General features: G+C 35.7%; 5 protein-coding genes across 10 annotated transcripts; 4 read left to right on the top strand and 1 right to left on the bottom strand.

Moving 5' to 3' along the window:
* The first annotated feature begins 25 nt into the window (after positions 1-25).
* LOC125220160 (transcription factor bHLH25-like) lies at positions 26-2690 on the top strand. The gene is made up of 4 exons (XM_048122308.1): positions 26-157; positions 668-1133; positions 1592-1942; positions 2480-2690. The coding sequence occupies exons 2-4, from the start codon at positions 672-674 to the stop codon at positions 2549-2551; spliced, it is 885 nt and encodes a 294-aa protein (XP_047978265.1). The 5' UTR covers positions 26-157; positions 668-671; the 3' UTR covers positions 2552-2690.
* A 1482-nt stretch (positions 2691-4172) lies between these two features.
* LOC125222270 (protein phosphatase methylesterase 1) lies at positions 4173-8642 on the top strand. The gene is made up of 13 exons (XM_048124794.1): positions 4173-4317; positions 5201-5285; positions 5376-5446; positions 5612-5726; positions 5824-5903; positions 6296-6380; positions 6470-6550; positions 7008-7102; positions 7233-7283; positions 7437-7517; positions 7778-7850; positions 7934-8011; positions 8110-8642. Exons 1-13 carry the CDS (start codon positions 4190-4192, stop codon positions 8137-8139), a joined length of 1053 nt encoding a protein of 350 aa, XP_047980751.1. The 5' UTR covers positions 4173-4189; the 3' UTR covers positions 8140-8642.
* Positions 8413-10206, bottom strand: LOC125222274 (cytochrome c). Its single transcript, XM_048124796.1, has 3 exons — positions 9995-10206; positions 9038-9171; positions 8413-8801 (listed from the first exon to the last, which is right to left on the bottom strand). Exons 1-3 carry the CDS (start codon positions 10104-10106, stop codon positions 8709-8711), a joined length of 339 nt encoding a protein of 112 aa, XP_047980753.1. The 5' UTR covers positions 10107-10206; the 3' UTR covers positions 8413-8708.
* Positions 10207-11166: 960 nt separating this feature from the next.
* Positions 11167-15202, top strand: LOC125222269 (pentatricopeptide repeat-containing protein At4g11690-like). 6 transcript variants are annotated; one of them, XM_048124790.1, is made up of 4 exons: positions 11167-11259; positions 11365-12843; positions 13684-13801; positions 14431-15202. In XM_048124790.1, the coding sequence occupies exons 1-4, from the start codon at positions 11216-11218 to the stop codon at positions 14473-14475; spliced, it is 1686 nt and encodes a 561-aa protein (XP_047980747.1). In that variant the 5' UTR covers positions 11167-11215; the 3' UTR covers positions 14476-15202. The 6 variants fall into 6 exon arrangements, with proteins under 6 accessions (XP_047980747.1, XP_047980745.1, XP_047980746.1 ...); XM_048124788.1 differs by having other exon boundaries at positions 11203-12843; XM_048124789.1 differs by having other exon boundaries at positions 11204-12843; positions 13684-13789.
* A 3743-nt stretch (positions 15203-18945) lies between these two features.
* LOC125222271 (40S ribosomal protein S5-like) lies at positions 18946-20734 on the top strand. The gene is made up of 4 exons (XM_048124795.1): positions 18946-19106; positions 19644-19915; positions 20157-20360; positions 20448-20734. Exons 1-4 carry the CDS (start codon positions 18999-19001, stop codon positions 20500-20502), a joined length of 639 nt encoding a protein of 212 aa, XP_047980752.1. The 5' UTR covers positions 18946-18998; the 3' UTR covers positions 20503-20734.
* The last annotated feature ends 633 nt before the right edge of the window (positions 20735-21367 follow it).

Here is a 21367-nt window from a genome sequence, read left to right as displayed (position 1 = left end):
CAGCCCAATCCCAGTTCACACGTGTGTGCGTATACCTATATATCTCCGACCGTTTCATCACACCAAGAATATAATCTGTCTGAAGCTCACTCCCTGTGTGTGCAAGAGAGAGAGAAAGAAGGAAAGAAGAAATTTCAAAGCTTGTTTTAATTCCCAGGTAAATTCCAAATTCTTTATTTTAGTAAAAAACAAATCAATAGTACATGAATCATAACTTTTTGAAATTGGACAAGCTTCATCCTTTTGATTTGGTGTGAAATTTGAAGATACAAAGTTTTTATAATTAGTATGCAAATGTATTATTCAGTTGTCATGACTAATTACCATATGATTATCCAGTCTAATGAACCAAACACGGTACATATTCAATCATAAGATATAATGTTGCAAATCGAACAATCCCAAGTGAAAACTGATGAAAATTGTTGCATATTTTTCGTTTTTTCAAGAATTTGAATTCATGTATCACATACCATTAGAATTTGGAAAGGTATCATCGCAAGTTTCCCAAAGGTATATTCAAATTCCACATCCAGCTCCAAAGAATTTAGAAAATTATGAGTTTTCTCTACTTGATTGAAAACCAAAAAATTGATGATTAGGTATAGTTCATGTAATTTAATTTCTAATCATAATAAAAGTAATTAAATTTGTTGACATAATTTAGGGCTATGGAAATATTGGACGACGAATTCTTCTATCTCAACCCTTTTCTAGCTGAGATCTACTCCGGCAGCAGCGCCACCTCCCAAATTTCTCACGGCGACGGCGGCGATCAGCTGAGGATGAGCTCCACGAGCTTGATTAATTCATGGAATTGTGAGGAATCGATGAATTTGCCGAGTTCTTCAACGATTTCTGCTGCTCGTGTGGAAGCTCCACAGTTGATTTCCTTTGAGAAGGAGAGGTTTTTGCCGGCGAATGCAGATTGTGACGATAACCTAACGCCGCAGATCATAAGCTTCTCGTCTTCGTCTAAAGAAGACGAGGAGTTCGGGAAGAGAGAGAGGGGTTCGACAGCGACGAGAACGCCGTTGCAAGCTCAGGATCATCTCATGGCGGAGAGGAAACGGCGTGAGGAATTACGGCAGCTCTTCATCGCTCTTTCTAAAGTTGTGCCGGGATTGAAGAAGGTAATTAATTTAATTAAATTGATAACACTAATTTATCTTCTTGAAATTATTCATTTAGGGGAAAACAATGTTTCTAGTTAATTTAATTTAACCTAATCTAGCTAATTTGGATAATGATCAGTCAAACCTCACTAGTGTTATTAATCTCGTACGTCAAAAAATGTCATTTCGATCTTAAGAATTTGAAAAATTGTTGTGATTAAAAGGGATAAGGAATAAACTAGTATTGTATTTATACATTAATTTTTCTTATCTATAGACTGTAGATCACAGATCGAGGAACCCCATGCTCACTAAGCTCTTTTATCGTCTTACCAATTGAGTTGTGTCTTCATAAGTTTGAAATTTAGTTAAATGTACACAATATTGTTATCTATATATAGTGACTATTACATATGATGAGAAATCAAATTAACTAGTGAACTAATTTTGGTAATAATGATCTCTATTTTATTTAGTTGGACAAGGCGTCTCTACTAGAAGACGCTATACACCATTTGAAGTCGCTTCAAGAGAGAGTTAATGTGCTCGAAAACGAAGCCATGGCACGTGCCATAGGCGCGCCACAAGAAGATAGTGTCAGCGTCTCGTACAATGAGGATCACTCGAATAGAGACTGCGAATTAGTATCGACAGAGATTAGTGCAAGAGTGAGGGAGAGGCATGTCCTGATAAAAATGTGTTGCAAGAAACAAATGGGGTTGATGTCAAGAATTCCATGTGAAATGGAAAGGTTACATCTTAATGTTGCAGACATTAGAATCATGCCGTTTGGACAAGCAGCTCTAGATGTCACAATTCTTGCTGAGGTAATTTCTAGTATACTCCTATTCTATAACTTTGCCTTCTCATAAATAGTTACATTTTACTTAATATATAGTATATGATTATCATGGGTAAATAATGTCCATTTAAATTAATTAAGGATTATCCAGAACCCTTTTATTGCATATAGTTTCAACTTTTTTTTAAGAACTTACTCATCAATTATTGAATTCGTTCTTTTTTATGTATCAAATGCTAATTAAACTTTATTTTATGCCTGACTTTAATTTCCAGAAATAACGCAATATTTATCCAAATTTGTTACTAGGAGTAGTACTATTCCACATTACTTTTGAAACATTGCATCTTCTAATACTTTTCTACATCATCCCTAATTTCTACAAATGAATCTACTTTTTCAATTTGAAGCTAAAATAGTAGATATAGTAATTGCAAAACAAATATTATTTGAATTACAATATATTATAAGATCGTGCCTAAACTATTAATTCAGCTTAAACTCTAGAGATTTCTATATCCTCTTAAAATTAAGAGATCTTATATTTTAATATGTATTGCAGATGAGGAGCGAATTTAGTGGGACAGTGAAGGACATTGTTGACCACCTGCAAGCTGTTGTTGGACAAATCTAAGGAAGAAAAACAAGACAAGAAACATCCCTAATTCGAGGCACTAATTATACATATATAGCTGTCGCTTTTTTCTTACATTCATTTGTATTAACAGCACGTTTTAATTAAGCAGTAATAATAGTTTTTCAAAGTTGCACAACTTTTCATTGTGGGTTTAACTTTAAGCATACATACATAAATTAAATCTCCCACTACAAAAAGGGTTTCTTCCGCGTTTCCATGCAACCATCTCCTACTTTTTTCCCATTTTTTCTACTTCTCTAAGAAATAATATGAAGTTGTGAGGGAAAATATTCGGAGATGCTTTTGATTAATTTCTTTCCATTTTATTATACTCACACTGGATAAACATGTGATTATAAAATTAATACCCAATTTCAAACAAAGTGTTGAACAATTAATCATTTCAAAGAAAAATATTTCGTCCGGAAAAACTAGAACAATTCAAAATTTGAGGGAGGTTCTAGAAAATATCAAAAGTTTGTGTATTTACAAGCAAATGACATTATTCTATTAAAATCGGTGTCGTTCAGTGATCGTTGTTTTTTCCCACACTGATATTTCCGGCGAACACATCAGATTCAATTTATAAAAAAATTGATTTTGGTTGAAAATTCGTGTATTTAGATTAATTAGATGATAAAAATTCAGGTGAACTAAACAAGAAAATATTAACACGTCTTTACAAGTATATAATCCCTTTTAAATTTGCTATAAAATTCGAAATACTAGTATAAAGAAAGTTTCTGGTACCAATGATTTGGATGTACATATTTGTTATAATATTCATAAACTAAAACTTCATCCATCTAAGAAATATCTAGCATGTTTCACTAGTGAATGAATGTTGATAATGAGTTTTTACTGGAAAAATTATATTACTAAGAATATCACTATATTGAAAAAAAAAATACATTTTTCCATAAATAGGAGTTGTTTATAATGTTGAGATATGAGTAAAGTATGAATCATTTTCCAAAAAGTGAAATGGTATATATCCATACCACCTTAATTGTCTTGCTTAGAACAAAAAAGACCCTCTTTTACTACATGACGCAAAATTATATTTTCAGCCAATTCTTTTTTACGCTTAAATAAATACATTAATTCATACACATTACTTTTCATTATTGAAAGTGAAACAATTCTAGGGTAGACTTTGACATTAATAGAAGTATGAACAAGTGGAAATCATATTAGGTGTCAATCCAAGTAGTGGTTGAGTCTTCTTTTCATCAGACTTAGTATAGTATTTTAAATAATAATTGTTTTATGCACTTGTCTCTTATATTTGGATTAGGTTTGTGTACATAGTATTTTATTCTAAATTGAGTTGATATGCTCTCATTTGCACAAATCTAAATCCATACGTCACCCCTTAAAATATGAACATTATTATCATGTAGTAGTATTATATTTGTAGTCTTACACCACTACAATTTATCACGTGTATATAACATTATTATAGTAGTATTATCTAATTGAATGTAATTTAAGGCTTATTGGGCCCAATTAATATTTCAAATTCAAGTTGGGCTTTAGATTCGTTGGGCCTAAGTAGGGCCCATAAATTTGCAGCCCAAAATTCATCATCAAATAACCAACAAAAATTAGCAGAGAATTAAGTTTGATCAAGAAATGGAGAATTCATCGTCAAATCTAAGCTCGCTTCCTGAAGAGGAATCGCAAAATGGTGGAACTGCCGCTCAGAGTGCTGGAAAATCTCCATCGGCTTTTGCTTCCAAGCCTGATCGTCCTCCGATTCAGTAACTTTCTCGCGATTTTTTTACTAATTTATGCTATTAGTAACGGTTTATGATTCAGTTGTTTTTGCTTAGAATCTGAACTTGTTGATGAGTTTTTAGATTCTCTGGTTGTGATTCGTTCTGTTTGGAATATGAAATTTGAATCGTTCTGTTCTGTTTGAGCTTCGATTTTAATTGTATTATTATTGTGGTAGTGTGCCAATGGTTATTTAGGTAATACTCCATTTAATAATGCTGTTTGGTTGCTGTGGTGAAAATGTTTGAAGTATCTATGAGCAGTGCATAGATGCGTTGATTCACTAATATCCTCTGGCGTGTTAATTCTTACTCTCAGCTTATGATTTGTTGCATCAGAGTAGAATTTGGGATATGATCGTTAGTGAGAGTTTGTGATAAGAGTGATTTTAGTTACATACTAGTGAATTGAAGAAGTTTCCCTATGAAAGTTTGTGAAAAGAGTGATATAAGTTACTTACTAATGAATTGAAAAATTTTCCCCATAGAATTTGAAAAAATGGAAGAATTGCATATGTATGAACAGTTTGATTGATTAGTTCAAGACATACCGGTTTCTTCTGGAAAATTGATTGTTTTGGTGAACCAAAAACGGTCTTAGCGAAACTAATAAATAAGCAGGTAGGTAAGTAAAAGGTTGCTTGAACTGCTGCAGTAATATATCTTTAATATTCTAATGGAGCTAGGTCAGAAGTAATTTTGGTGCTGAACTTGAAAACTAGCATAAGTTTTTTTGCATTTCTTTTCGTCTTTGTTGATTTGCATACTTTCTTGTTGTGTTCACTATGTTACGACCCGGGCCTGATAAAAAGATCACGTATTTGTCTTATTCTTACTGCTGTTGTTCTCTTGTGGTTTTAACTTGTAGGACTTCATCAAAAAAATATGCACCATTAGATTGGTCAGACTACTTTGACCAAGAAGATGATGTTCGCATCCCAGACTCTGAAAATGTCAGTGGCATCATATTTTCAATCAATTTACGAATCTTCTATTTCATATTGTAATTCTGAAAGCTTCCTTTGGTCTGCTCTTTGCTTCAGGTATTTCACTTCTATAAGGCAGGGAATGAGGGTCCAGTTGTTTTATGTCTCCATGGTGGGGGTTATTCAGGGTAGATCAACAGCTCGCCGTTTAGCTAATGAACTCCTATATTTCTCTTATTAGTGAAAATATTGATTTCTTGTGATTTAAAGCTTTGAACTTAAAAAGCATATACTTTCGTGCAGAAAATTTAGTTGGTCCTAAATTGTGTGTTTTGTTCAACAACTTTTACCAGGCTCTCATTTGCTCTGTCAGCAAAACTAATTAAAGAGAAAGCTAGAGTAGTAGCATTGGATTTGAGGGGACATGGGAAGTCATACACTGAAAATGATTTAGATCTATCAATTGAGGTATCTGTTTCTTTCATTGCAACCTAAGTTGATTACAATGTATTTTGATATAAAGTATTCTTATGTTCTAAGATCAGCATTGGACATATAAATGCAGACTCTTTGCAATGATGTAGTGGCTGTTGTGAAGACAATGTATGGGGATTCTCCTCCAGCAATTGTGATGGTTGGCCACAGGTAGTATCTCTATGATACAAGGAAATGTTATGCTTCGTACAATTACAATTTTTTGAATGGCACTTCACTTGGCATTGAGAATGGTCACTAAATCTTGATAATCAAAATCTTAACAAATAACATGCAAATTTTCTATCTCGGAGCAAGCTTTGAAGTAGAAAGTTGGACGTGAGAGAAATAACATAGTTCTATCCAGCCAACACTTGAATTTGTTTTTCTTCTGCTGAACTAGCCAGAATTAAAATGCTCAGTTTGTCAATAAAATGGCAAATGCTGGATTATTGTTCTTGAGCAGCTTGGGCATTTGTGTTTCTTTGTCATGAATGATTTTTCTGCTCTTATTTTTTCAATTACTAGTTGCATTTCATCCAATCTTAATGCATATAATGTAGTATGGGAGGTGCACTTGCTGTTAATATTGCTGCAAAGAAAGTGCTTCCTAGCCTGGCTGCGCTGGTTGTTGTGGATGTTGTTGAGGTTGGCTAGCTCTTCATGTTTTTTAATTCTGTTGAGGTTGACTGCCAAATGTTTGGTGTATGTGATCCTTTAGCTGCATTATATCTCAGGGTACAGCAATGGCTTCATTAATGCATATGCAGCAGATCTTATCAAATCGAATGCAACATTTCTCCAGCATTGAGAAAGCGGTAATATTCTGTAGTTCGTTCACTCCAGTGTGGTGTGCTCAACTTTGCTAGCAGTTTCATGTACTCCACATGATAATGTTTCGTTATCCACCAGTTGATGGATGTCGTCTGATATTTTGGTCTATGAAAGAGATTATAGCTTTCACAAGTTTGAAAAGCAAAAGTATAAAACGTCGCTCGATTCCTTAGTCATTCATTTCTAGTAAGATTTGGGATAGTAATTATTGAATATAACAGAAAACTATAGGCTTTAGCTTTCTAAAATGTGGTTCATTGTGTGTGATTTGGCACTACCTCCCATCGTCTTTCAAGGAATAAGCAAGATACGTAAAATGAAGTTAGTACAAACAAATCAAAGAGAAAAACTCTTGGATATATCTACTTCATATAATTCCACTGTGAATTATGTATTTCTTCTGATAGAAATTGTAACAGTGATTGTCCTATATGCTGTTAGATTGAATGGAATATCAAAGGAGGCTCTTTGAGAAACGTCGATTCTGCTCGTGTCTCTATCCCCAGTACACTAGTCTATGATGATTCAAGAAAATGGTGAGCCATTCTACTGTGTTTTTCCTTTAAAAGTTGTGTTCTTCTTTACTCTTCTGTTGTAAGCATGCCTGACACTGATTATATGATCTTCCCATTGAACTAACACAAGTTAGTCATGCTGGATCTGCAGCTATACCCACCGAGCTAAGCTGGTAGAAACTGAACAATATTGGAGAGGATGGTAAGATCATTCTCCTCCGTACGCTAATTTTCAAATGTATCTGTTGTCATTATCTTGAAGACTTCAATTTTTTACTCACTCTGTTTGTCACATTTCAGAAATAATTTGTATTTCGTAGGAAGTGAACTCTGACTATGGAGTTATTTGTTTCAGGTATGAAGGTCTTTCAGAAAAGTTCTTGGCTAGCCCTGTACCAAAACTCTTACTTCTGGCCGGAACTGATAGGCTTGACAAGTTAGTCCTTTCAATTTTTTAACATATTATTCTTATAATACATCCAGTCTCATAAGAAGATTACCCCAGTAATATATACGTCTGATAGTCGTGAAGTCACATTTATATTTGATCTGGTACTGCATATGTTTACCAGTATGAAGATTGTTGTCACTTTGGTTATTGAATAGTTGAACGATGATTTGTAGTCAATGACTCAATGTTAAGAAATTGTACTCATATTATTTGAATAGCTTCATGATTTTGATTTTTTGTCTCAGAACTCTCACAATAGGCCAAATGCAAGGAAAATTTCAAATGATGGTGGTTAGGCACACCGGCCATGCCATACAGGTCTGATTCGTCGAAGACTCATTCTCTGAACTTGTCTTATATTTAGCTGTCTTCATAGTTGCTCACATGTTCGAGAATCGCAGGAGGATGTGCCGGATGAATTCGCCAATCTGATCCTCAACTTTATATCGCATAATCGGATTGGCCCTCATGGAGTTGTGGTTAGTACTTACAAATCTATTTAGGTCCATCAAATGAATTTCGATCATACGCATGTTATCACAGCTTTCTTGCTGAGCTATTCAAATTCTTGTTTCAGATCCCAGGACTTCGTCGTCCGTCACAGTAGAAAGTCGAACATTGAAGAAGTGAAAGGCAGCAATGGCATTTATTTAAAAAAACCAGGGCTTGTTGTAAGTGAACTATATTGGTATGTTTTCAAATTTCCAGATTTAGGAAGTGGTTTAAACATGCCAAGTGTACTAACGCAGACATAAAAAAAACCCTCAGATTTCGTTGATAACATCTGTATGCTGTCTATGGCTTTATGCCGTCAAAATATAACACTGGTTGCATAATAAGTTGTTTCATTAAACTACCACAAAGATTAAGTATCTATCAATTGGAAATAAATTGTTTCTTATCATAAGAAAGAGAATGTACTCCAGATCTTTTACAGACCAGAATAAGGGGCACTGTCGAAAAGAATGTTCAAGCAAACATCGCTTTGAACCTTTAGTATCTAGATAGGCATAGACCACTCAAATTTATTTCCATCTGACAAAAACATTATCTCTTGCAAGAGGGACTTCAAAAGGTATTCCAAAGAATTATTTAGTAGAGTATTTGAGTTTTTTTTGCTACTCAAAAGGTAAAATGTGGCTCTCAACTGCAAAAAGACATAACCATGAAGTGTGCTTAAGCTGTGGACTCCTTCAGGTATGCAATGAGATCAGCACGGTCCTGAGGCTTCTTCAATCCTGGGAAAACCATCTTCGTTCCAGGGATGTACTGCAGGAACAAGATAAAAAAATATCGATATAAATAACAAAGATAACTTAAAAGTAGACTACAATAAAAGCTGTGTCTAGTCAGAAGGAAAGATGAAGATACATCACTTGATCACTTTCCCTAACTAATCATGTATGACAGAGTAGGTGGTCCTTGGGATTATGTTAAACAACATAAATGAACCACAAACAACATCTTTAGAGTAATGGATTTGTCAATTTTCCAAACAAACTCACCTTCTTGGGATTCAACAAGTAATCATACAGGGTCTTCTCTTCCCAAATCACAGCCTTGTTCTTGTTACCAGCAGAGTACGAGTAACCCGGGGTAGTTCCAGACTGCCGCCCGAAGAGACCATTTAGGTTAGGTCCTGCAAATTCAAGCCTTTTAATCCCAGCATGCAAAAGAAAACAAATGCCCCAAAAGCATAGATGCACTTTTTTCCAATCTTTTAATCCCAGTATCCAAAAGAAAATAATATTCTCCTCATGAAAACTTATGCCAAGTGTCAAACAACATAAACCTGCCTCATATATGTGCATCTAATAAATGCACAAAGACCAAAGCCTAACAACACACACAAATATTGAGGTAGAGAAAGGTGCATACTAGGTGCCAAGTCTAACAACGACACCGGCAACAAATATTGATGTTGAGAAAGGTGCATACCATTAAGATTCTTATTCATGCTAGCCTAGTGAATTCGTCTATCAATCTCCCCACTAAAACCATAAACAAGGCAGCCTATATAGTCCTTAGAGATGCTACATCTAGTGAGCTACAGGATTGATCCATTTGCCATGGATTTCAACATAATATACACAGGTTTTTGTGATTGATTTATACATTTGACTACGCCTAATTTAGGCACCAGATAATAAACCTAAACTACAGATCCAATCTACCAAAAACATTGAGCTTTTCACACTCGAATTAAGAAGTAAAATTCTATACCTCGCAACTAATTTATTCATGATTTCCACAATTCCAATCTCTAGTTCAGCTTATGAAAGGCAAGATCTCAATAATTCCACACAAGATCTAACTAAATCCAACCAATGAAACAGTAACAAAACACCAGAAATCAAACATCAAAGCAACACAAAGCGTCGATTCACAAAAAAAACCAGCAACAGATCAGATCTACAAATCGAAAGCAAGCGAGCTCAGACACAGATCCAGGTCATCCATACCTTGCTTGTGGCCAGCTCCTTTGTCGACTGTGTGGCACTGAGCACACTTGGTCTTGAAAATCTTCTCTCCGGCGGCCTTGTTTCCAGGCGGCGCTTCCTCAAACGACGCCATCTCAATTCAGATTTTTTCGGAGAGGTCCGAAAAAGGAATGCTATTCGCTAGAATTTAGAGAAAGAGCGTGAATCTCTCGAAGGGAAATTTCTAGGGTTTGCGGAGACGAAGAAGCGGAGGCTATTTATATATGTATGAAAATGCGTGGGAAATGAGAAGAGAACGTGGTGTGCGTAAGCCCCTCTTGCGTGTTCTTTGCTGGCGGCCTATTTTATTTTCTTTTCTAGAAATTTCCATATTTTTCCTTCTCTTTCTCCTATTTTTCTTTTTCTTCTTTATCGGAGTATTTAGAAAAAAATATTTTTCGCTTTTACCAATATGGACTCAATTTTAATCGGTCTTATAAAATTGAAATCGTAATCGACGTTTACGGTTTGAAACCGAAACCATTGATTTTTAACTGTGGTTCAGTTCAAGTTCAAAGAATTTCGAACTGAAATCGTGCCGAAACTGCAAAAAATCGCCAGAAAACTGTTAAACCAAGCCGGAACCACCAATATTGACTCAATTTTAATCGGTCTTATAAAATCAAAATCGTAATCGACGTTTACAGTTTCAAACCGAAACCGTTGATTTTTAACTGTGGTTCAGTTCAGGTTCAAACAATTTCGAACCGAAATCGTGCCGAAACTGCAAAAAATCGTCGGAAAACCGTTAAACCAAGCCGGAACCGCAGAAAATCAGCAGTTCAAAATCGTAAAATAACCGCCGATTCGAAGTCGAAACCGAAACCGGCGGTTTTGGAACCGGTACATCCTCGCGGTTCGGTTCCGGTTCGGCAATTTCCAAAATCGGAACCGCCAGTTCCGGAACCGTGAGCACCTCTACATTTGTTGATTCATAACATTAAATTCATATTTGCTTCAAAAAGAACAATGCTTGTGTTTAGTTTGTTTTAATGAGGCTTATTATTTTAAAATAATCCAAAAAATTAAGAAATAAAATAGTTCAATCCTTTTTAATTAGAAAAATAATTTGACATGTCTCTCCTCATTACATTCCGGAATTACAAAGAACCCTACCAAGAAATTGTAATTACATATTTGTCCCTTCTGCTTCTCTGCTTCTCAAATCAAATTTCGAAGAAGATGGATTGCAGTGAGTGAAAAATGAGATTCTCCAACAAATTTCACCCTAATCAGAATTTCTTCAGGTACTGCTTAAACTGCTCATCGCTCTCTCCAAAAGCCCTAACCCCCAAATATCCGTTTTCAGTGTATGTAAATACAATAATTTTTTTGCGCCATTCTTCAATTAGGTTGTATGCATTTATCCCTTCTGAACCAAGCTCACTTCGAAAAATGCCAGCTTTAAGCACTTCCTCTTCTGGGTCTTCCTCAAGTCTTCATTTTGGATTGCGTTCGGTTCAAATTAAGCTGTCTTCATATGTCAAGAATCAAGTTTTGGGCGGCTCCTTTTGTAGGATTCCTTCAAAATTTGTAATTGAATCATTGGTTTTATCTAGGCATAGCTGCCACAGTGTGTGTAATGAATTTGGTTGGCCTAGTTGTGGGAAAATGGTTAGATACTTCTCTGTATCATCATCAAATAGCTCGTTTGCTTCTGGTTCTGTTGTGAAGAGTGAGAAAAATTATCGGCTGGAGTTTGTTTTGGAAGTTGTTGGTATGATTAGGAGCAACGGAGAGGATTTGGAGCGCAGGTTAAATATGATGCGCCCTAGATTGAATGCATACACCATCACTGAGATTTTTGAATTCTTGAATTCTGAGAAGGTACATGGATTGAGGTTCTTTGAGTGGATTTGGAGTAATGATCCTAAGCTGCAGAAGGATTCTTGTGTTTGTAGTTTGATCATCGATAACCTTGGAAGGTTGGAGGACTATGGAACAATGCAGGAGTGGTTTAGGAAGTTTGCTTGTGAAAACATTTGTCTGACTTATGAGGCTTTTGGGTTTTTACCTGTGTTGGCATCTGCAGATGCTTCATTGAAGGAATCCACTAAAATAGTGTTGGATTTGTTGAATGAAGTTGGGGGATCGTTTCAGAGTTCTGGTGTCTGTGCCTTGATTGAGATGTTCTGTAAGTTTCACTTGTTCGAAATGGCTAAGAATGTCATCAGCATTTCCGGGAGCAAGCAGTCGTGTTCACTTCTTTTCGTCCGTGAGATGTGCAGGAGTGGCCTGATAGAAGAAGCACATGGTATAATCAGAGGGATGAGACAGGCTCGTTGCGCTCATACTACCACTGTGTATAACTATCTTCTTGGAAGCTTATGGAAGAATTCTAGGATTACTGAAGTCTTTCAACTGGTTGATGAGATGAAAAAAAGCGACATCCCTTTTGATGCTATAACGTTTGAGATTCTTATCAATTCTGTTTGTAGTTTAGGCAATATGGATAGCGTTCACCGGATTCTTGATCAAATGGTGGCTCAAGGAGTTCAGCCTCGACTGTCCACTCATGCTTGCATCATTAAGACTTTGTTTGCTGCAGAAAGATATGAGGCAGCATACAAGCATGTTGTTTATGCAAGTGCTGTTGATAAGACCTCTAGCAATACGATATATAGCTTAATGGCCAAACTCTATTCAGAAAAAGGTCATATCATGAGTGCTCGGAACACTCTTGTGGACATGATGGAAAAAGGCCTAAGGCCGAATTTCAGCATTTACATTAAAGTTGTGAAGCAACTTAGAAGAACTGGGAGGGGAAATCTAGCAAGAGACTTGGAAAGCAAGCACTTCAAGTTTGTATTCAATCCTCACTTAGCATATTCGTGAGTCTTGTCGGGCTATCAGTCTTGTCCACTGTCACAATTTTGATGAAATGAGAATGCTAATTGATCACATAATTGACTTCATCTTTCTCCTCTTTCTCTTCTGTTTCTTGCTGGACTCAGTATTGCACAATAGATAAAATTTTGGTATATACAATTTTTGACTTGTACCAAGCATTGAACTGCGATATTGCATAATACTACTAGTGAGGCTATGCGGGGTCATTTTTTAGTCTTATTGGAAACCAACTCCTCACATAGTGAAATTGTCTTCATGAAGTAGTTTGGAACTATGCAATTGAATCATTTCCATTTGGTGCATTGGAGAATATGATAGCTGTCATTTTTACGTATCTCCTATTTCTTTTTATTTTGTCCTTAAATTGTAGTAGTAGTTTTATTTCACTTTTAATTCATTCATTGATTTTCTCATATGATCACATCTCTCAGTGTAGTATGTTTTACTTTATAGATGTATAATCCTTCATGCTTTTATTGCATTTCTCATTATTTCATTTATGTCAGATTTTTACATGTTGGTTTCTTTTGCAATTTGAACTTTATATGACTTTATTTTGTTACTATGTTTGAGCTACTGCAAATCCAGAGTACTTTATGTACTGTCATTGATTATTTCTGACTTGGTTAAGTCTATTACCAAATCTTTGTAGTGTCATTGAATCATGATGTTTGCATCTCTACAGTTCTCCTCTCCCACGGATTGGCAGTTCTTATTATATTCGCATATCCAACGAATTCACATGATATTTACAAGTTTGGTTCCATTGTTTCTTGATTAACTTTGATGTTTGTGTTCTCTCCATTTGTCTTTGAAGATAGAAATTTTGTTGGTTCAGGTGCAACTTCAATCTTTTACCAGCAAAAGGAACGATGCTGCCTGAAGGCCGATAGTACCCTTCTCGTCAACAACCTCAAGGACATCAAGGTAATCGATTGGGTATGGATCTTTTCTTGTTGAGGTTACAACAAAGTTGTATATCTCTTTTTTTACCATCAAATGCTCACATAGCTACTGTTGGCTACCAATTATGTGCTCGTAAGGGAGTATAGACTGTATCGTACATATAAACATCTCGAGCTATGTACCAATTTATGACTAACTAGCCTAGGTAAACAAGCTGTTCGAGTAAGAACGTGAAATCGAGTTATAAAGAAACGCTGGCTTAAGCTAAATGTGGATAAGTATTAGCTCTGAAATAAACAATGAAAGTGATAAAAATAAAATAAGAAGTTGAACTAAAAAAGAGGAAGAGCTTTGACTTGAGCAACAGAAATATATTAGCTTCATTAGAATCTATAATGATAGTAATACAATAAATTCTTGTTAGAAAAGTGGCCTAAAAAGTGGCCCTTGAAACAAATAATGTAAGATCCTTATCTCACATTCTAGTCAACATGAATTCTCTTATGCAGATGCATGGTTTATATCTAAAATACCAATCTCTATCTAAAAAAATACCAATATATGTGTGTGCCTCTATGTTATATTATATGAATATCAGTCCCAAATGGAGTAAGTTTCTGTTTCATCCCATTCCTCCATCTCAAACTCCTCATAACTGACAGATTCTCCGACCCCGGACGGGCCCGCCAGCTCCATCCACATTTTAGGCGAGTCGAGTGGCGCCTCATTGATGGCTTGAATGTCGCTAGGTGACAGCTTCACCCTAGCCGGGACAGCACCCCCGCCAGCACCGCCGTCCGCATCCCCCGACTGCTCGACGCCCCCCAGCCGCATGGCGGCCAGCTGAGCCGCCTGGCGGATGTCGTCCGCGTCGGCGCTGGCAGGCTTCGGGAGGCTCTCCACCAGCTCCGGGAAGTTGACGCGCGCGTCCGGCCCCCTCAGGTACCGCGCGGAGACGTCATAGGCCGCGGCCGCCATCTCAGGCGTGTCGAAACTCCCCAGCCAAATACGAGTCTTTTTCCCGGGCTCGCGAATCTCCGACACCCACCTCCCCCATTTCCGCCTCCTCACGCCCACGTACCTCGCCCCGCCCCCCTCGTTCTTGTCCTGTTTGATCATGTTCGAGTTCCTCGAAAATCGAGCTTTTCGTAGCTTCAAAGGTGGGCATGGCTATGGTTTTATAGGAGAAGGGGGAGTGTTGGAGGATTGTTGTAGTGCATGAATGAGTTGAGGCCTTGAGGGAGTGAGCATATGAGCTCAAAAAATTGTTGGTTGGTGAAGTGAGCTTCCACGTTGTTGCATGAAAGTGGGAGTGTGTGTGTGTGTGTGTGTTTTTTTTTTTTTTTTTTAGAGATAGAGTGGTAATGGATATAATTAGCCGACACTTGTCATCCTTAACCTACTTTTGTAAGGATTTGAGGAAAATTGTTGAGATGTTTTGATCTCATAAAATAAGAATGTTTCACACTGCAAAAGATTAGAGTTCTTGATTTTCAAATTATTTCTCAGCTGACCTTACTGTTACTTTGTTGAAACTTGCAACCTCAAACCTGACCCCATCCTGTTTTAGATCATTTTCTGTCGGAATATCCCTTTCCGTCCCACATAATTTTACACACTTTGACCCGTCACAGGTTTTAAGAAATGTAATGAAAAGTGAGTTGAAATAGTTGGTGGGATGTGGGTCCTACTTTTAAAGTCTTAGTTTTATAATAAAATGTGAGTAGGAATGAGTTACTGGAATATGGACGGACCAAAATGGAATACTGGATAAAATTATGTGGGACGGAGGGAGTATTTATTTATCTTGATTTTCTTGGTTTTTTTCTTGGTTTTTTTGAATAAGTTGAAGATGAATTCATTCTTGATGTGCATTTCAATGTGATTGCTGTTTTTTGTTTGTTAAGCTAGTATGTTCTCCAATATAAATTTGATTTAATTTATTAAATTACTATTATTATCTTTTCATTTGTTATGTGTTTTATTTATTTGATAACTTTTATACGATCAAATTTTCAGAAATAAAGGGTAAAATAGATTATTTAGTTATGGTTTTTATCCTAGACAAAATTAACAATTTCATCATGTGTGAAATTTGTTTATCTGCATTTTCAAATAGTCAAATGTGAGTTAGTGTATTTAATCATTAACAGGTGGATTATTAATAGAGACGTTTTGATTTTATCTGTTTATTTATTTCAAGATTTTTTGGTTTACATGACAAACAGCTGTATCTAACAAAGCTTCATTGTGTGATTAACTGTCACCCATTAATCTTTTTATTTAGTGTTCAGTCTTTTTAAACACATTTTTCATTATTAGTTTTATTATATTTATTTAATTTTAATCTGCTAACAGCGGCAATGGAAATGACACGACCGTTTTTATAGAACATTCTTTGTTATTTTTGATTCTGTTCCTCCTTTTTTAAATGGTATCTTTGACTTCAAAGATTAAATGATTTTATAATCTTTCATCACACTTTTGATATTGGGAATGATTATGTATTAATGTGTTTTCTCATCATCACAAATTGAGAAAAAATTAAACAAATCGCATATTAATGTATGTGGTCAGGCAAACTCACTCTCACTAACAGTGATCCGTTTCAAAAAAGGAATTTTTTACATTTAAAACTAAAATTTGAGTAGATATAGTTGTATATAATTTTTTAAAAATACATATGTCTAAAAATAAAGGAGTCATGAGACATGTGAAATTTTGGTATAATAACATGATCATGACGACTTGTGAAATAAATATTGCTTTGCTTACAATATTTTCTATAAATCATATCTATTGACTATTAGAGAAATTGAGTAGTACTCACTCCATCCGTGAGGATAGGAGTCTTATTTCGTTCCGGCACAAGAGATGTTAACAAAAGTGATGGAAGAAAGTTGGTGGAATATGAGTCTCATTTGTGTATATATTAATTTTAAATGATATGTGAGTGGAATGAGTTAAAAGAATGTTGGGCTTCTTCACCATTTTTAGTAAAAATAAATCGGGACTCCTATTCGCGGACAGACCAAAATGAAAAACGAGACTGATCATATTCGCAGACGAATGTAGTATTACACTATTCTCGTGCTCTTCAACGTTACCCACAAGGCCACAATCATTAAGTACTGAAAAATGAGGATTATAGTTGTTAGTATTTATTTATTTTTCCAATATTCTATCTTAGGGGCATGTTAGGGTGCCACCACCCCTTAAAATAACACCATACCACCATTCCTAGCCAATCAGTTGTACACGTGGACGAATAATAAACTGGCACGTGGCAAAAAAAATCTGGAAAAAGATGATCAGCAATTTGCTAGTCTTTATCCAGCAAGAATTTCTTGTCCGAAGCAATATCCGACACACTATACAACAATCTATAGATTCTTTGTGTAGTGTTTGTAATATTGCTGTGTAGCGTTTATAATATTGTTGTATAAGCGGTGTCACGGTGTCATTTTAAGAGGGGTTGTCATTTTAACACAAACCTTCTATCTTATTTATAAGCATAATCCAATTAAATTGATTTTATGAATAAATAAATATATACAAAAATTATACTAGTAGTAATAAAACAACTAACATTATATGATCAAACCAGTTATCTTGTGATTTCAGTATATGCTTTTAATTGTTATTATGATATCATTGATAATGATATCATGATGATATTAATAAAATAGGAGATTCACACTTAAATCCTAAAAATAAAGAAGATAAGAATTGAGATTCCAATCACTGTGGAAGACGCGGCTTCTTCTTGAAAAAGTGGTCATAGGCATATCTTAATCTTGAAAGCTACTTATGTTTCTTTGAGGTAGATTTATTTCTAGTATTTGTTTAAAGACTTAATGCCATTGTCATAACCCCACATAATTCTATATTCTCTCCTCTTTTTCAACCGACAATGTCAAACAAAATAAAATCTAAGAGAAATCCCCTCATTCACCGTACCTGTAAAGCTCGCACATTTTTTTTAAAGAAATCTCAGTTTTAGCTTTCTTCACTTCATTATTTTGTGTGCACCAGCACCAGCATCAACACCAAATACACAAGATTTTCCATACATTTAAGTTTTCTTTCATTCATCTAAAAGCAATTTTTTTCATCATGACATTTTATGTGGTGTTATTTAGTACTGAAGTAGTACGTTAAGTGGAGAATCATTATATTTTTGAAAATTCTTCACTATATATGAAACTTATACGATTAAAATATGTCATTCAATGAGACATGAATAATACTTATTGGATTCCCTTTTAAAAGAGTATATTTTTCTTTTCGAAGTGATGGTGTATCTTGATAGTTGCATCAACCCCACATGTACGGACTGCGTTTTCAAAGAAATTGTTCGAAAATGTGTATATTTTAGGTGATTCGGATCATTAATGAGATTTTAGCACTAACAATTGAACAAATAAGTTTGATGGGGGCTTAAGGCCTTTTGACAATCCATTTGTGTCACTAAATCCACATACATAGTTAAATGTTTAGGTCTCATGTGGGAGCAATGTTCGTATAGTTTCTCGGGTGGGCTGGATATGTCATACACTAGTTACACGTGGCTCTTTAAATCCGTTGTTGTTTGGTGTGTTGGCTGCTTCTAATTTTGCCGTTATCTAATATTTGGTCTGTCATTTGTGTTTTTATGTATCGAGTTAGCGTCCTTTTGTTTGTTGTGCATTGTAATTGATCAGTCACCTCTTGTATTTTATTTGTATCTCTCTTTATTCGGTCTCAAAGAGTTAAGTTTTATTCGATATGTGATGCATTAATGTTTTTTCTCTCACCATTTTTTGTTCTATCTAAAACAACATTCAAAACGAGATTAGAGTTTTTCTTCACTTATCAATTGACTTATATCTTGATATTGGGCCTAACTTTGCATAATCAAGAAGCCAACTAAAAAATCAAAACAATATTATCAAGCCAAATTATTAAGTTCTAATTATATGGGCTTTTGAACCCAATCACTCAATAAGTTTCCAACCAATTTAAGCCCAATTAGCATTTTCACAACTAGCCCATTTAACGCTATCAGAATGAGTCCATAGGGCCCAAGCCCATAATCCGGCCCAAAGGGTATAATCGTAAATTCGGATAAAATCGAACAAAATCAGCCCTAGGGTTTTACACGCAGCTCTCATATTTATTTTCGACTTCTTCTTCGTCTCCACACACTCCACATCCACCGCAGATTTGCAGAGCTCCCCCCCCCCGCACAATGGAGGCCGCCGCCGTTCCCGACGTAGCTGTTGTAGTAGATGATGTCCAGGATAAGAGCCGCAGCGAGGTCATGCTCTTCAACCGCTGGTCCTACGACGGAGTTGAGGTGACTTTTTTCTCTTTTGTTTTATATTTGATTCGATCCGGATTTTTCTAAATCTTAACCTCGATTTTATTAGTTTTATTTTGCGTTTGATTTGATATTTTCTCCGATTGCCTGTGAATTTTAGAATGATTTTGTATTTTTTACTGGTTAGTAGTTGTGGCCGATCTTTGCTTTATTATACCGTTTTTATTTACGATGCTGATTCTATTAAATTTTATTGCTACCTCTTTTGCTATGAATTAGAATTTAGGGATAATGTTTATTGAGCTGAATGAGCCAAAGAAGCCTTTTGATTGTTGGTGTTTGTGTTTTATAGATGTAGGTCAGGTTATTGACTGAATCTGTTTAGCATTGTGATTAAAATTACAGTGAATCTCAAGCTTACCATTATACTATAATTAAGGTTACATTTTAAAAATTTTCAGTTTAAATCGTAAGATTTTGGTGGAGATAACTTAGTCTGATGCAAGATGGTTAGCTTAAGTCAAATTAATGGATTACACCTTTATTAATTTAATGAATCTATGATGTATATAGGTTAGTGACATTTCTGTTGAGGATTACATCACTGCAACGGCTTCGAAGCGCCCTATCTACATGCCCCACACTGCTGGTAGGTACCAAGCCAAGCGATTCAGGAAGGCTCAGTGCCCAATTGTTGAAAGGCTGACCAACTCCCTCATGATGCACGGGAGAAACAATGGCAAGAAGTTGATGGCTGTCCGCATCATCAAGCATGCTATGGAGATCATCCACCTGCTAACTGACCAGAACCCAATCCAAGTCATTGTTGATGCTGTCATCAACAGGTATTAGAATAGCCGATTGCTATATGCATCATTACCATGCATACCATTACTGTCCAGAGTCCTCTGCATTCCTAGAACTATATCCTATCTATATGAATGTTGTTTTAAAGTGTATTCTTGAAACACTTCAACTTACATTGCGTGTTCATTTGACAGTGTGCTTCTGCTGCACTTAAATTTTACATGTTTTAGTAATCTGTTTTGGCCAATTGTCTAATGTTGAATCGATTTTTCTTTGCAGTGGACCAAGAGAAGATGCCACCAGGATTGGTTCAGCTGGTGTTGTGAGGCGTCAAGCTGTTGATATCTCACCTCTTCGCCGTGTTAACCAGGCTATATACCTCCTGACAACCGGTGCCAGAGAGAGTTCCTTCAGGAACGTCAAGACCATTGCTGAATGCCTTGCTGATGAACTCATCAACGCAGCAAAAGGGTCATCTAACAGGTAAGAAAGGACTCAATCACCCTTATCCCTATCTATCTATATGTTCTTATACACTTGTCATTTGTTGACTGTCATTTTGCGATGCAGCTATGCCATCAAGAAGAAGGATGAAATCGAGAGGGTGGCCAAGGCCAATCGTTAAGAACAGTTTTGTTTTGGTTTCGGTTTCTCTCTTTTTAGGACGTTTGAACATTATGGGATTTTGATCTTCGACTTCCCTATTATCAGTACTTCGTACTCTTTTTGTTAAGACCATCCAAAGTTGTTGAAAACCATTGAGTTATTTTGGTTATGTTTTATATAGAACGTCTCAGTTTTACTATTGGTATGTATCATGAATCTGTTGATCAATTGCAGTCGGATTTTAATGTTGATTTGTTACTAATAACATCTTAGTTGCATTAGTTTTTTCCAATTATCTATCTTCATATAAAAATTAGTCGTATACTCTCTATAAAATTACAACTTAATCGTGTTGTTCAGTGCTTAAAAATAAAATTACAATATTTGAAGAGAAAATTTATCGTTTCGATGTGATTAATTGGCAGAGATAAATAGTTAGATGATATGTCGAATTTTAAGCCTTGTTCGGATGGTTTATTTTAGCCCTGACACGGTTAATTTCACTCATGAACATAGGAGCATTCAAAATGGAATGGAAGTGCCCTTCTAGAGGGCTATTCAACATTTTATCCAAGAGTCTATCTCTCTGTAATAGAAGGGTCCTTTGAAAGGGCCTATCTCTTTCCATTTTTTTCACATCATCACTATTTTGTTTTAGTTTTTTACAAATTTAAATAAAACTATTATGGAGTATTTATAGTGTAGAAATTATGGAATAAGAAAAAAATATGTGTAACCCTTCTTCCACAATGGAAGGCCTATCATCAGCCATCACACATCGGCTAAGGCCGATATATCGGCCGAACGGGAGAGAGAAGGAATGGCCTATCATAGGCCCTTCTTCCGCAATGGTTGGCCGATGGGGGCCGATCAGAAAGACCTCT

Source organism: Salvia hispanica, chromosome 4 (genome assembly GCF_023119035.1).
Source record: "Salvia hispanica cultivar TCC Black 2014 chromosome 4, UniMelb_Shisp_WGS_1.0, whole genome shotgun sequence".
NCBI lineage: Eukaryota > Viridiplantae > Streptophyta > Magnoliopsida > Lamiales > Lamiaceae > Salvia > Salvia hispanica.
This window is presented reverse-complemented; position numbering and strand designations above follow the sequence as displayed.